Source organism: Furipterus horrens, unplaced genomic scaffold, assembly GCF_987537825.1.
Source record: "Furipterus horrens unplaced genomic scaffold, mFurHor1.1.pri manual_scaffold_10, whole genome shotgun sequence".
NCBI classification, from domain to species: Eukaryota; Metazoa; Chordata; class Mammalia; order Chiroptera; family Furipteridae; genus Furipterus; species Furipterus horrens.
Window position 1 is genome coordinate 1,606,253 of NW_028327180.1, and position 12,094 is coordinate 1,618,346.

A 12,094-nucleotide genomic window follows, 5' to 3' on the forward strand; every position below is an offset into this window, starting at 1 on the left:
AGGGGCCGTCAGCCTGAGCGCGCCTTCGAAGAGACTCGTCTCTGAAATGCCTGCCAGGCGGGGAGGGAGAAGGAGGAAACCAGCCACAGTCCCTGACAGTGACTGAGCAGCTGAACACAATATACACAGTAACGCCTTGGTCCTAGTACAAAAATAGTGCCAGAAACTATGTATTTGCTCAAATATATTGAAAAGATATAAGACTACAAATATTAACAGTGGCTAGTGATGACTCATAAGGTTTATCTTAAACTGCAATAGAAATTTGTATCTTCAACTATTTACACGACTTTCGACAGCATCGTTCAGACATGTTTACACAGGCTTTTTAATTTTTATTTCTTTGAGACGCACACGGACAGAGTGAGCTCTGCGCCTGCCCTGCCGGCCCCCGTGAGGGAGCGGAAGGCGCCCACACTGTGCGCGGCCAGCGGACAGAAACGAGCGCTCCTGGGCCACACGCGGCTCCCGCGGCAGGTGCGGGGCGGCGCAGTCACAGTGTGACAGTCGTACCGAGTGCCAGGGAAAGGGGTCCCCGGAAAACTAACGCACGCGGCACAGATGAAGGCGGAGGGGCACGTAGTTCCCTCCGTTTTCACGGTGAGGCGGCGGCTGAGCCGCACCCCGCATGGCCGGCTCGGACCCGAGCCCGGGGCTGCGCAGCCTCCGCACGGGCGCAGTGAGCCTCGGGGCGCTGCCTGTCTGAGATGGCACTGAACCACCCCTGCTGTGACCGCAGCTGTCCCCAGGCAGGACGGCGAGGACACTTGTCCCTGCCGCCGGCACCGAGCTGGTGAAAACGGAGCAGAGCAGCGTTGCCTGCGGGGGCCTGTCAAGGGCAAGGAGTAGCATCTGGTGAAACACGGGGACGGGAACCAGGCTGCGGCGGGTGCGCATCGTGCTCCCTGCTGATCATGAAGGCACTTCACCGCCAGGAAGAGCGTGCCCGTGACCTGCGTCCTCGCGGAGCCCAGCACGGCAGCCTGTGGTCATGCCCCCTCCACGGCTGTGGGGGCGATGGAAGGGGCCATCCTCGGAATGCAGGGCTCGCGGGGACAGCGGCGCCGCCGCGCAGGGCTGGCTCTGGGAGGCTAGGCGCTCCGGGGCTCTGACTCTCACGGTGGCAGCGGTGCGTGCACGAAGCCCCATGAAGGTGGTGCCTTCGCTGTCCCAGTCTTGGAAACTCAACACAGAAATGACACATGGGATTAGGTCACCGTGCTGTGCAGCGCCACATCCCCTTCTGACAGTGGGGCCCAGGGCCCGTCAGGGCTGACGGAGGAGCTGCCCTCGGTGCCGCCCTCCGGGAAGGCAGAGGCTCTGCTCTGGCCTGTCCAGGCGCCACCCGGGGTCACGCAGGCCTGGGCAGGGCCACGGCCGCCAGTGTGCCGAGAGAGAGAAGGCCAGGCAGTTCCACAGGCACCGTCCACACAACTTACAAAAGGTGGGCACTGCTGGGGCTGAAACTTTAAAAGAAATGGCATCATGTCACTCCGCTAAAACAAGAACAGACTACTTGGGTGATATAAACATAGGCTGCGGTGGGACAGAGCGTCCCCTGGGCGGGGCCCAAGGAGCCTTACAGTGGTGAGTGCCTGAAACAGACTTTAGGCTTGTGTCCTTAGTTGTCTGGTGTGTCATTTTCCATAAAAACAACCGTGACCTGCTTTTGCCCCACCCTGTGTGTGCGTGTGTGTGTGTGTGTGTGTTTCCAACTTACGAAGACACAGGACAGAAAATATACACATAAGAATGGAAACTGATTTGTGCCCACAGACCAGATACTAATCTATGTGTGGAATGATTTTCCTAAAAATCAGAATTATGTGAACTAGCTAACCAGCCCTAAAGAACGACGCTTCTTCTGTACGAACTAAATATCCAGGCATGTCATTGCCTGACTCCTAATTTCTAAACTAGTGAAGTAAAATCAACCCTTACCTGAAGGAAAACCAAACAATCTCTAATCTAAGTATGCCTTTTTGCTTGTGAAAATGGCACACATGCACGTCCCCCGTGCACAGTCTATAATGTCTTTTAAAGTCACAGTGACGTGTGCCTGGGAGGCCAAGACAGACCACGAAAGCAGATGACTGCAGACGTCCGCATGTCACGGTGTGCGACACACAGGTTATTAACGGCTGCTCCTCCCCAACAGCGGCCTACATGCAGGAAGTACAAGTGCACGCAGGGTGTGTCCCAGTATGTACACGGTGACTTCACTGAGAACCTGTCAGCTGCACACCAGTGCCACCAAGAGGTGACCCGACAGGTCTCCTCTGTGGGACATGAAATACAAACAGAATAATCTCCTGAAGAGACCGGTGTGAGGACAGGAACTCATAGACATCACAGTCGCGAGCTCTCTAGACTGGCCTTTCCCACTACGAAGTGAAGGCTATATGATTTGTTTTCCCTCATTATTTTTTTTTCACCTGAATGATAAGAATAAAGACACATTATCTCAAGATACATATACACACTCATAATTTTAAAAACCTAAGGAGCATGTTGACTTTTAGGCAGTTTAGAGAAGAATGATACCAATGGAAAGCGTGTTGTCGTGAAAGGTCTTTGATAATACTGCACTTCTGTATCCCCAAGAGTTTTTGCTATCCTAGTCAGTGGGAGAAACTCAAACTTTTGGGGGGGGGGGCGGCTAACAAGTCAAATACCTCTCTTCCTACTCAAGTCCCACATTTCTACGTATTCGGAGCAGATTTTCCCTTCCGGGAGCCTGCCCCCATCCACCTCTCCAACAGCGAGGACACCGCTGCCGGAACGGGCTCGGCAGCGAGGAAACCTCACCTTCTCTAGTGGCGCTAAAGGCTGTGAGACGGGAACCCCGCCGTCTCCAAGCTCAGGGCCAGGGCGGAGGGTGCAGACCCGCAGCTCCGCGACTCCGCGTGGCCTAGGCCTAGAAGCCAACACCGGGCGGTTTCTCAGGCACAAACGCAGTCCCACTAACTTCACTCAGGCCCAAGTTTTCTCGCCCTGCTGCCTCCAGCTTAGTTTCCGACCCGAATGTGGAGGAGAGCCTTTGCTGGACTCTCGTCTGCCGTCACAGCTCCCGCGGGCCCGCGGTGTCTGTGGAGATGCATGCTGTGCACGTATGAACTAGGGCTGGAAGGGGACCCATGAAGAAGCTTCAAAGGAGGAGCAGAACGGACGACCGTGGCATTTCTGCATCACCGCGGCCCTCCATAATCAGCGACCATCCGTGAAACGGTCCCTGTGCCCACCACACCGCCTCAGAGTACTTTCCATTTGTTTCGGAGTTCAAACTTCTTTGTTAACATACATTGCTGACAAATATCCCCGCTTCCCCCTTAAAATCCACTCAGCCCCCAGTGTTTCTCTGTCCTATGAAGGTTTCAAATGTCCCAGAATATATTCAGTTTTCTCCTAGCTTAGTTTTAAGAAAAGACTCCAAATATTTTTGAAAGATTGGCAGTTCCAAAAGCACAAAACTAGTTATTAAAAATTCCCAAGCAAAACCAGCTGGCGCCGGGGCCAGCACGCAGCCCGCCCTTCCAGCGGAGACACCAGCGCGGCGAGCGTGGCCCACGTGCGGACGGTGAGCTTCGTGCCCCCTCCGCTCCGGGGCGCAAACCACAGATCCGGAGGCGTGGCGTCGGCCCAGGAACGGCTCCCGCTGTGCGCCCACGCGGCGGGGAAAGGGCCCGCGCGGCCGTCCAGCGTCCAGCGGGCAGGGCGCGCAGCCCGCGGCCGTCAGCTGCGCTTGGCCGGGCCGCCCGCCCCGTTCACCAGCGTCTTCTCCTGCTGCTCGGCCAGGGCCTGCCACTTCTGCCGGTTCTTCCTGCAGCCGTCCAGCAGCGGAGAGCAGTCCTGCGACACGCGGGTCAGCGCCTAAAGGGAGCGAGGCAAAGGGAGCCGCTGTGGGGCTGGAGCCGCAGCCTCCGCCGGGGCGCGCGCCGCCCGCACTCGTGGGGAGGGACCCGGCCTGCCGCGGGGGCTGGGCAGGCTGAGCGCGCGCGCACGCTGCCGCGGAGGGTGAGTCCAAGCCCGGCACGGGGCGCACGCACCACTCCACGGACTGAAAAGCGCTGAGCCGGGGAGCTGGGCCTGGGCGCTCGCTCTGCGGGGTGGCCGCCCATTCCCCCAACACTTGGCCCAGGCGCCTCTCCCTGCGCGCGGCGGCGCTGCGACGCCTCGGCTTTCGCGTTTTTCTAGAAGGAAGTGGTTTCGTGCCTTGTGCTTAAATCGAGTTTTTAGCCAAGATTACAGTAAAGCTTAATTCACAATTCTCTGGTATCATCACCCGGCAACCACAGGGCCGTGTGTGTTTAGGTGAAAGAGGTTCGTCGCAGATTTCTTTGTGGGAGAGGAACCCTGCCCTAGCGCCCGACAGCGGAGCGGGGTGGTTTGCGCTCCTAGTCCGCAGGCCCGATCGCCGTCACAGACATTCGGCACAGAAAGGCGCCCGCTGTGGTGCGTTATGGACTGCTGCTGGCAACTTTTGTAAAATGAAAAACATGAAAATGTCAGCATATACAAGGGGGGACCCCCCCCAAAGAAACCGAAATTTATTTATAAATTGTGTTTACTCCCACATGTGTAAACTTCAGTCACCTTCAAAGTCCTCTCCATGCGATGCAATGCCCCTCGCAAGATGGTTCCCCCATGGCTCAGAACAGTTTTGAACTCTGGGTTTTGGTGCCTTTTAGCGCTCCTGCCATTTTTTGGTTTCACCTCTCCCACATGTGCAGCACGTTTCCCTGGGAGGCCTTTTTTCTTCAGGGGAAACCAAAAATGCCGCTCGGGGCGGAATGGGGCGAATGGGGGGGTGGCATGGGGGTCACGCCCTTTTTGGTCAAAACTGCTGACCAATCAGCTTGGTGAGGACAAGCGCGCTTGTAAACCACCCACCAGGAAAAGGGTCAAGAGTCTTCAGAAAAAGTTCACCGAAGCCCAGCACAGCCTCTCACAGCAACGCCCGCTGGTGCGCTGGCCCAGATGGGCTCCTAGAACCCTCCCCGAGAGGGGAAGCCTGTCCTCCAGGGGCCCGCCCTCCAGGGGATAATTCCCGTTTTTTGGAGCCCCCCCCCCCCAATACACTGCTAGGTTAACAGCAGTGACATTATGTCATTTTATCCTTCTTTTTGCTTCTCCACAGTCTGACTCAGTGAGAATACTGCTCTGTAATTAAAGAGTCGTAAACATACGTCTCAGCATGCAGAGACTCAGGAGCGCACAGGAACGCAGGGGAAAGCCCCACCACAGGGGAGCCGCTTTTTGTCTATTTTCCGAGCACAGGGGAACGTGTAGAGACATGTTAGCACCCTGAACTGAGGAGCACCCCCCGGAGGAGCGAGCCTGTATGGACGAGGAGAAACCTGGGTGGGGGATGCATGCTCCGGGCCCGGCCGCGGCAGGGAGACGCAGACCTGGGGTACACCCACGCTCCCCCTCTTTTCCCTTCCTGCCTCTCCTGCCCGCCCGCCCCTCCTGTTCCCCAGCACCCCAGCTTCGTTGTGAAATTCTCCTGGTGCTGGGGACTGGGCTCAGGTGAGAACAGCTGTCCATGCGCCTGTGTGCCTGTGGCATGCTCTCCCGTGTCACGTGGCCCCGCGTCCTGGGAGACGTGCTCCGCAGAGCCAGTCACTGAGGCGGGGACACCCGGGGTCCCTGGACTCTGGTGACCCCTGGCCTTCACTTTCTGTGACAACACCAGGAGAAATGCTCTTTTCCAAATGGAACTTAGTTTCCTGTTTGCACTTTTAAAGACAAGGGCAGCATCTGTTTTCTGTCCTCGGGGCATAAACATCTAAACTAGTCCGCTGGATGTTTTAGGGGGAACATCTTCAACTCAGAAATAAAAACCCCAAGCCAGCAGGTGTATGGAAACGGAAGCGTGCACTATTCTCCCAGCAGCCTCCTCCCAATCCCCGTGGACCTTTTACTGACAATATTAAAGCTGCAGGATTCAGCGAGAAAGAGCTGGACCGTTTATTTCGTCCAAACCTTGAAAAGAACGTGCGGACTGCAGCCTGCAGCGCACCCCTCGGGGACAGCTCGGGCCTATAGTCCTCACTGTCCCCACCCCAGGCCAGAGCCCAGCCCCCGCGGGCGCCCAGGAGACGGTTATGCTCCCAGGCACCCAGCTTCCTGGGAAACTGCCAATCTGAGGGGTGCTCCCTGCTCACGGCGAACAGCGCGCTCAGCAGCAGCAGGAACTGTAGCCCTGACGCAGGCGCCTCCCCTGAGGTTCCCACCCCTGACAGCCCGAGTCCCGCTAGGAAATACCTCATACAGCTGCAGGCAGATGGCGTCGATGAAGCCCACTTGCATGCTCGGGATTTTGTTTTTCTTCTCCCGGTTCATGAGGTCCTGCAACGCAAACGCAGGTGCACTCACCCACCTGCAGGCACGCGAAGCGCTCAGCACGCCTCGGCTCTAACAGGGCTGGTCCCTGGGCCGCGGGGCAGAGCCTACGACCTGGGCCCCGGCTCCTCACCTGTGCCGGCCTCCTGCCTTGTCTGTCCTGGCTGCGGTGTTCCCCACGTCACCAGGAGCTGGCAGTGACCTGGGCTGATGCTGACCTAGGGCTGACGCTGACCTAGAGCTGACAGTGACTTAGAGTTCATTGGTGACCTGGCCTAAACTCTACCACTGACCTAAAGGCCGCTGCTGGTGCAGACTCAGCCACTGCCATGTCCTGGAGAACACGCAGGCTCTGACTTGTCCCCTGCTGTGGCATCGGACACCCTGCACTCTGCAGAGGAGGCGCTGAGGCCACGGGAGACCACAATTCAGCCCCCACGCTCCGTGCAGAAGGTGGTGTGTATAAAATCCTTCCCAGCCTCTGCGCCCTTCCCCACGGCAGCTCTGGGATTTTAGCCCAACAAGGTGATGGAAACGCTTAGCGACACAGATGGTCAGCCCCGCGCTGTTTGCAAGAGTGAGCGGTGCCCACGTTACCCTCAAGGAAGACGGTCCATCACAGTCACACCTGTTTTATATAATCACGGTAAACAGCACAGGGAAGCACAGCGCTCAGAATGGAAAGCAGCTGATGCTATTTAAGCGGGGAAAGCACGTTACAAAGAGCGGGTGTGATAGAGTGGGAAGGGAAACGAGAGGAGCCGTGTTTCTGAGGACAGGGCTCGCTGACACGCCCAAGGACGGCGGTGATAAACCGTGTCTGAGTGGCTGACTGAATGATCCCCGCCCGTGGGTCCCATACTCACGTCGGGCTCTATGTTGAGCTCCCTTCTCTCCTTGTCGCCTTGGTCAAAGAACTCGGCTGCCACCAGCTCCGCGATCTGAAACAGTATCGGAGAAGTGAGCGGTCAGGCAGCAGCCGCAGCAGTTTGTGCCCGTTCCTCGTGGTCGCTCACTTTGCTTACAGTGTCTTTGCCGCGCAAAAGCTTTCCTATGTTTCATTTTCATGGAACGACATGTATTAGTCTTTTCCTTTATCGTTTTTGCACGTGAGCCAGAGTTATGGAGGTTTCCTCATTCCTGGTTACAGAAGACTCCACAGATGTTTTTATTTAGCACTTGGATGGCTCAGTTCTCTGTACTGAACTCTCCGCTCTGTTCGGAATTTAAGTTTGCAGAGTAGGTCCCGTTTTGTCTTTTGCTATCTGGCTATGGGGATGGGGAAATGATCCTAACATTGTTTAGTTAGAAGTCTATCACTGCCTGGTTATTTTAAACACCACCTGATTATACACTCGAGTTCTAGGCAGTTTCCAGCGTTGGGTTGGCCTCTGCTGCTCCATCACCCACGCCTGACGGTGCTGAGCACAGAGGCTCTGCGGGGTTGATCACAGTACTGACACTCGTGTCTGCACCCCAGCCGCCCGGCCCTGCCTTCTCAGGGGATGACTGGGAAGCAGGAAAGGATAACTGGAAAGGAAAATTCTTCCCTGTCCCGTTTTTAAAGGGATGTGCTAACAACCTCTCTGACTGAGCGAGAAGTAGTGCTTCCCAAAGGAAAACTGAAGCGCCACTAGGGTTTTGCTGCGTTAATATGGCTGTTCTCTTCCTTCACACATGTTACAAACATCATTAGGCGCTAATGAACCTCCTACAAAAGAAAGCGTGTTCATGTCCCACGACCTGCTTTGGCTGCTACCGAACAGTTAGACAGGAAGTTCTGTGAATGCTTCAGAGGCCACCTTCACGTGGCCAGACGCTCGCTCCTCACTTTGCTTTTTCAGTGAGCACCTTTTCCGTCACGCAGGGACCTACCCGCTGCTGAACGGGCCAGGGCTTCGTGATGGCGGAGAGGTCGCACGCGGTCATCAGCATCGCCCTGTCGGGAGAGGGAAGCCCCAGGCCCTGTTCACTCCGGCGAGAACGTCCCCCTCAGTAAGCAGGTACTGGTCACAAAGCTAAACTCGAACACCCCAACCCCGGGGGTGGCCGTTCATAAAGACCAAAGACATAGGACGGGAGCGTGTGCAGAAGTGGGACGGAGGCTGTGGTATCGGCGGGTCATTGCTGGGGCTGCACAGGGGGCGACCGGGATCGGCCCCCAACTGCCGCCTTCCACCCCAGGAGGCGAAGGAGAGGCGGGACACACTGGTCACTAATAAGCCACCACCGAACGGGAGCGCGTCCTCCTGACAGAAGGCCCGTGAGAGCCGAAGGAGGGCGGCTGTCCTGGCTCCCTGACACACGCAGTGACTGCGGAGAAGCCAGAGGACGATGCGCTCCGGCAGAGACTCCGCCGCCCCGGGTCCGTGGCAGGCTCCCGGCACGCGGCGCTGTGGTTGGGGCCGTCTGGAGCGCCGCGCTTTCGGTGTCTGAGCCACGGACCTGCCGTCCAATCCTCTGCCTGAAGGAGCCGCAGGAGGGCCACTGCTGCTCCGTGGGGACTCTCAGGGGAAGGACTGCATCACTGGTCCCCGAAGGGATGCCCAGCCCCAAAGCGCCTCCCGCCCACGGACACAGGGCCACAGGGAAAACGGACGCCTGCCACTTCCCGCCTCTCACGCCGACGCTCGGGCCAGCCCCGCGTGCCTGCGCCCACCGCGGACTTCAGAAGCGCTTGCCGGCCTGAGCGCCCCCGCCCCGCGCGCTCGGCCCCTGTGTGCGCTCAGCTCCCGCTGCAGAGCTGGCGTTTGGAGGTGACAGCCAGTGACCGCGGGACTGCACGGGCCGGGAGGGAGGGCGGCCGCGCCGCGGGGCCCAGGCTCGGCACGGGGGCTGGGCTTCTGCGTTGTTACAGGAGACACTCGTGCGCGCCCACCAAGCGGAGTGCGGGCCCACGCGTCTCTCAGGCGCCGCTCTGCAGCCGCGCGGGGGCCGCCGTGGGCGGCTCGGCTTTGGCGCGTGGTGGCCCCGTCACTGGCATCTTCACGCCAGGCAGCGACACTATCTCATGGGACGCACTGTCCTTAGCATCACCATGTCTTACTGTCGCCTCCTTGTTCTTTCCTCCCAAGTCAGTTCTCACCCTGCGAAGGCTGTCGGGTGTTCATAGCTCGAGGGGGTGGGCAGGGGCGCCCCGTCCCAGCCGTGTGGAAGCAGTGACCCCTCACAGCCAGCTCTCTGCTGCTCTTTCAGCACAAAGAATGGGGGACGTGGATGCGGGAACCCCAGAGCTGGGCGTGGGTGCATGACCGCAGTTTAACGTGCCTTCCGGAGCAAAGGAAGGACTTCGTCAGCTGACGTTGCAAATGCCTTTCTACTGAGTCCCCACGGTCCGCCCTTTGCACAGCAGGGGACATTCCGACAGCCTCTCAGGTCCTCACGTGGGACCCAGGGTGGCAGTGAAATCGGATGGGGACGCAGGTCATTGGGAAGCAGAACCCCGGCTCTGAGGACAGCGGGGCTACTTACAGAAACAGCTCCTTCTGGTGCGGGTCTTCGAAGCTGAACTGGTTTTTTCGTATCAGTTCAAAAAATTCTCCTCGCCTCCTTGAAAATAAAGAGAAATATTTGGGAGTTATGAGGAGTCTCTAGGCGCATACCTTATCCCTCTGGTCTACAAAAAATCACGGACTCAATTTCTTGGGGAAAAATCGCTAATGGTTTTTCCCCATCTTAGAACCCGGCCTGAAAGTCATCGCCTGAAGCTCGTTAGTACCTCGCTGTGCCTCCCTCCACCGTTTTCTTTGGCTGAAACATCGGCCCTCACCTAGTCCCGATCACAAATAAAGGCAATCTCAGTTCTTAACCATGACTTCCAATACCTGAAACAATTCGAGTTAAAAAGGTGATGCTGAGGCGGATTTAAATGTGTGGCGTAAGAAGATCTACGTGCCCACCGCTTGGTGTCACGTAACTCACACACGTGGTGGCATACGGTAAAGAGAAAGGTCGGAACACCTGCTCTGTGCCAGCCTAGCATTGCTTCTGAAGCAGACACAGACCGAGACACTGGGGGCGCGCGCTCATGCGGTGTCCCCTGCGTGCCGCCTGTGTGCCAGCAGGGCCAGCGTCTCGGGACGTCACAGACGCCAGACGAACAGGGAAACATAACAAAATGGACCGGATGTGACTGGGAGCCCAGGTGAAATGCAGGTTTCAGAGGGATTCAGAGGCAAAACCCAGGTGGCCAGAAAGGTTGGGGGGGCTTCGGGGTTACAGGTGTTTCTCGAATTCTCATTCATCTGATCATCTTCATTCGGCGATCATTTAGAATCTACCGACATTACTCAGTTTTCCATCGTCCTCCCCGACGGCACAGCGCTCCCCAGTTCAGAGAAGCGGGGACTTGCGGACGCCCTTGCCGTTAGGTGCACACAGTGGGGTCCGCGACCTGCGCCCGGGGGTTGGCTCTGTTGGGTTCACTTCTCATAAACGGCTCACCATTCAGGTGTGACTCCCCGGCTGGAGGGAGAGGCCGCGGGTTCCGGGCAGACCCTGTGAGCAGGACTCGCTCCCCTCCCTGCCCCACGTGCAAGGACCATGGCTCGTGCGCAGCCCGCAGCCCACGCCCGCGCTGAGCGCACACGCTAAGTTTTGGGTCAGTAACTACGTTTCTCCAAGACCTGGTCCGCAGTCTGATGGGCAGCTTTGCTGGACGTTTGTCCTTGCAGGCTAAGCATTTCCCGACATGGGCCTGGACGGTCTGAAACAACAGAGATTCTTCCACAAACTCTGACTTCAGGGTGTTTCTCGAAACTTACTTCATGTACAGGGCGAGGTCTGTGGCCAGAATCGCTTGCTTGATTATTTTCAGCGTGGTCTTATACTCTTCGATGGACAGGCCGCTGAGGATCTGATTACCCTTTAGGGACAAAGAAAACCAGCGTCAGCGCCCCCACGCAGAGAAGCTGCGGACCGGGACGCGGGGAGAATGTGGTTACAGACCACACACGCTCCTCGGGCTCTGAGCTCGCGCCGCAGAGGACACCTGCCCGCGTGTGGCAGGCGCCCGGATGCGAGGTCTCCCCTCTCTGCTCCCACTGCCTGTCCCGTGAGGCAACGTGGTGGGGGAAGCCGCTTTCACACAACGCTCCACGCCCTGTGCTGTCGACCAGAGCAGCCACAACTCCCGCTCTCTGGCTGTGATGGTCCCACGTGCTGTCTCACACCAATGAATATCCACATAACCCAGTGGCTGAATAGCTTTATTCCTCAACAGTATGTTTGCGGTCAGAAGTTTCAGTAAAAGGAGGGAAAGGGACTTCATCTGACCCCCTCCCCCCCCAAAAAAGGCAGAGTTGGCTGAGAGCCCTCACACCCCAGCTGTTTGTTTCTGATTTGGAATAATGTGGAGACACCGCGTGGCAGCGAGGAACCAAACGCGCCTTCGCAGGCAGCCCGGCTCCGTCTGGCGTCCAGCGGGGGCGAGGCTGTGGGGACCCCCGGTGCCGGCTCTGTCTCCCTCACCCAAAAAGGAAGCAAACATGCTCACGAACGACAGCCCTGAGCACAAACCCAGAACTTAAAAATACAGCCGTGCGGATAACACGCGCTCCTTCCGGCTGGTGCGTGCGCGCGGGCGCGGCGCTCACCGGGCTGTTGAGCACCATCAGGCACTGGTCGAAGTGGTGGTGCTCCAGCGTGGAGTGGCAGTACAGCTGGGCCAGCGGGTGCTCGCTCCTGCAAAGGTCGGGGGGAGAAAGAAAACTTAGAGAAAGCGACCGAGTCCCACAGTGCGCCGACTGCC

General features: G+C 57.9%; 1 protein-coding gene and 1 long non-coding RNA gene across 2 annotated transcripts in view; one reads left to right on the forward strand and one right to left on the reverse strand.

Annotated features, from left to right (window-relative positions):
* Nucleotides 1-12,094, forward strand: part of LOC149999162 (uncharacterized) — a 92,903-nt gene that overhangs the window by 14,294 nt on the left and 66,515 nt on the right. The window lies entirely within an intron of this gene.
* Nucleotides 3,547-12,094, reverse strand: part of PDE5A (phosphodiesterase 5A) — an 81,869-nt gene continuing 73,321 nt past the window's right edge. Inside the window, exons 15-21 of the mRNA XM_090288242.1 lie at nucleotides 11,940-12,027; nucleotides 11,109-11,209; nucleotides 9,817-9,894; nucleotides 8,221-8,284; nucleotides 7,212-7,286; nucleotides 6,268-6,351; nucleotides 3,547-3,870 (exon numbers count right to left, since the gene is read on the reverse strand). Coding sequence (XP_090144368.1) covers nucleotides 3,733-3,870; nucleotides 6,268-6,351; nucleotides 7,212-7,286; nucleotides 8,221-8,284; nucleotides 9,817-9,894; nucleotides 11,109-11,209; nucleotides 11,940-12,027 — 628 coding nt within the window. The 3' untranslated portion in view covers nucleotides 3,547-3,732. The remainder of the gene's footprint in view (nucleotides 3,871-6,267; nucleotides 6,352-7,211; nucleotides 7,287-8,220; nucleotides 8,285-9,816; nucleotides 9,895-11,108; nucleotides 11,210-11,939; nucleotides 12,028-12,094) is intronic.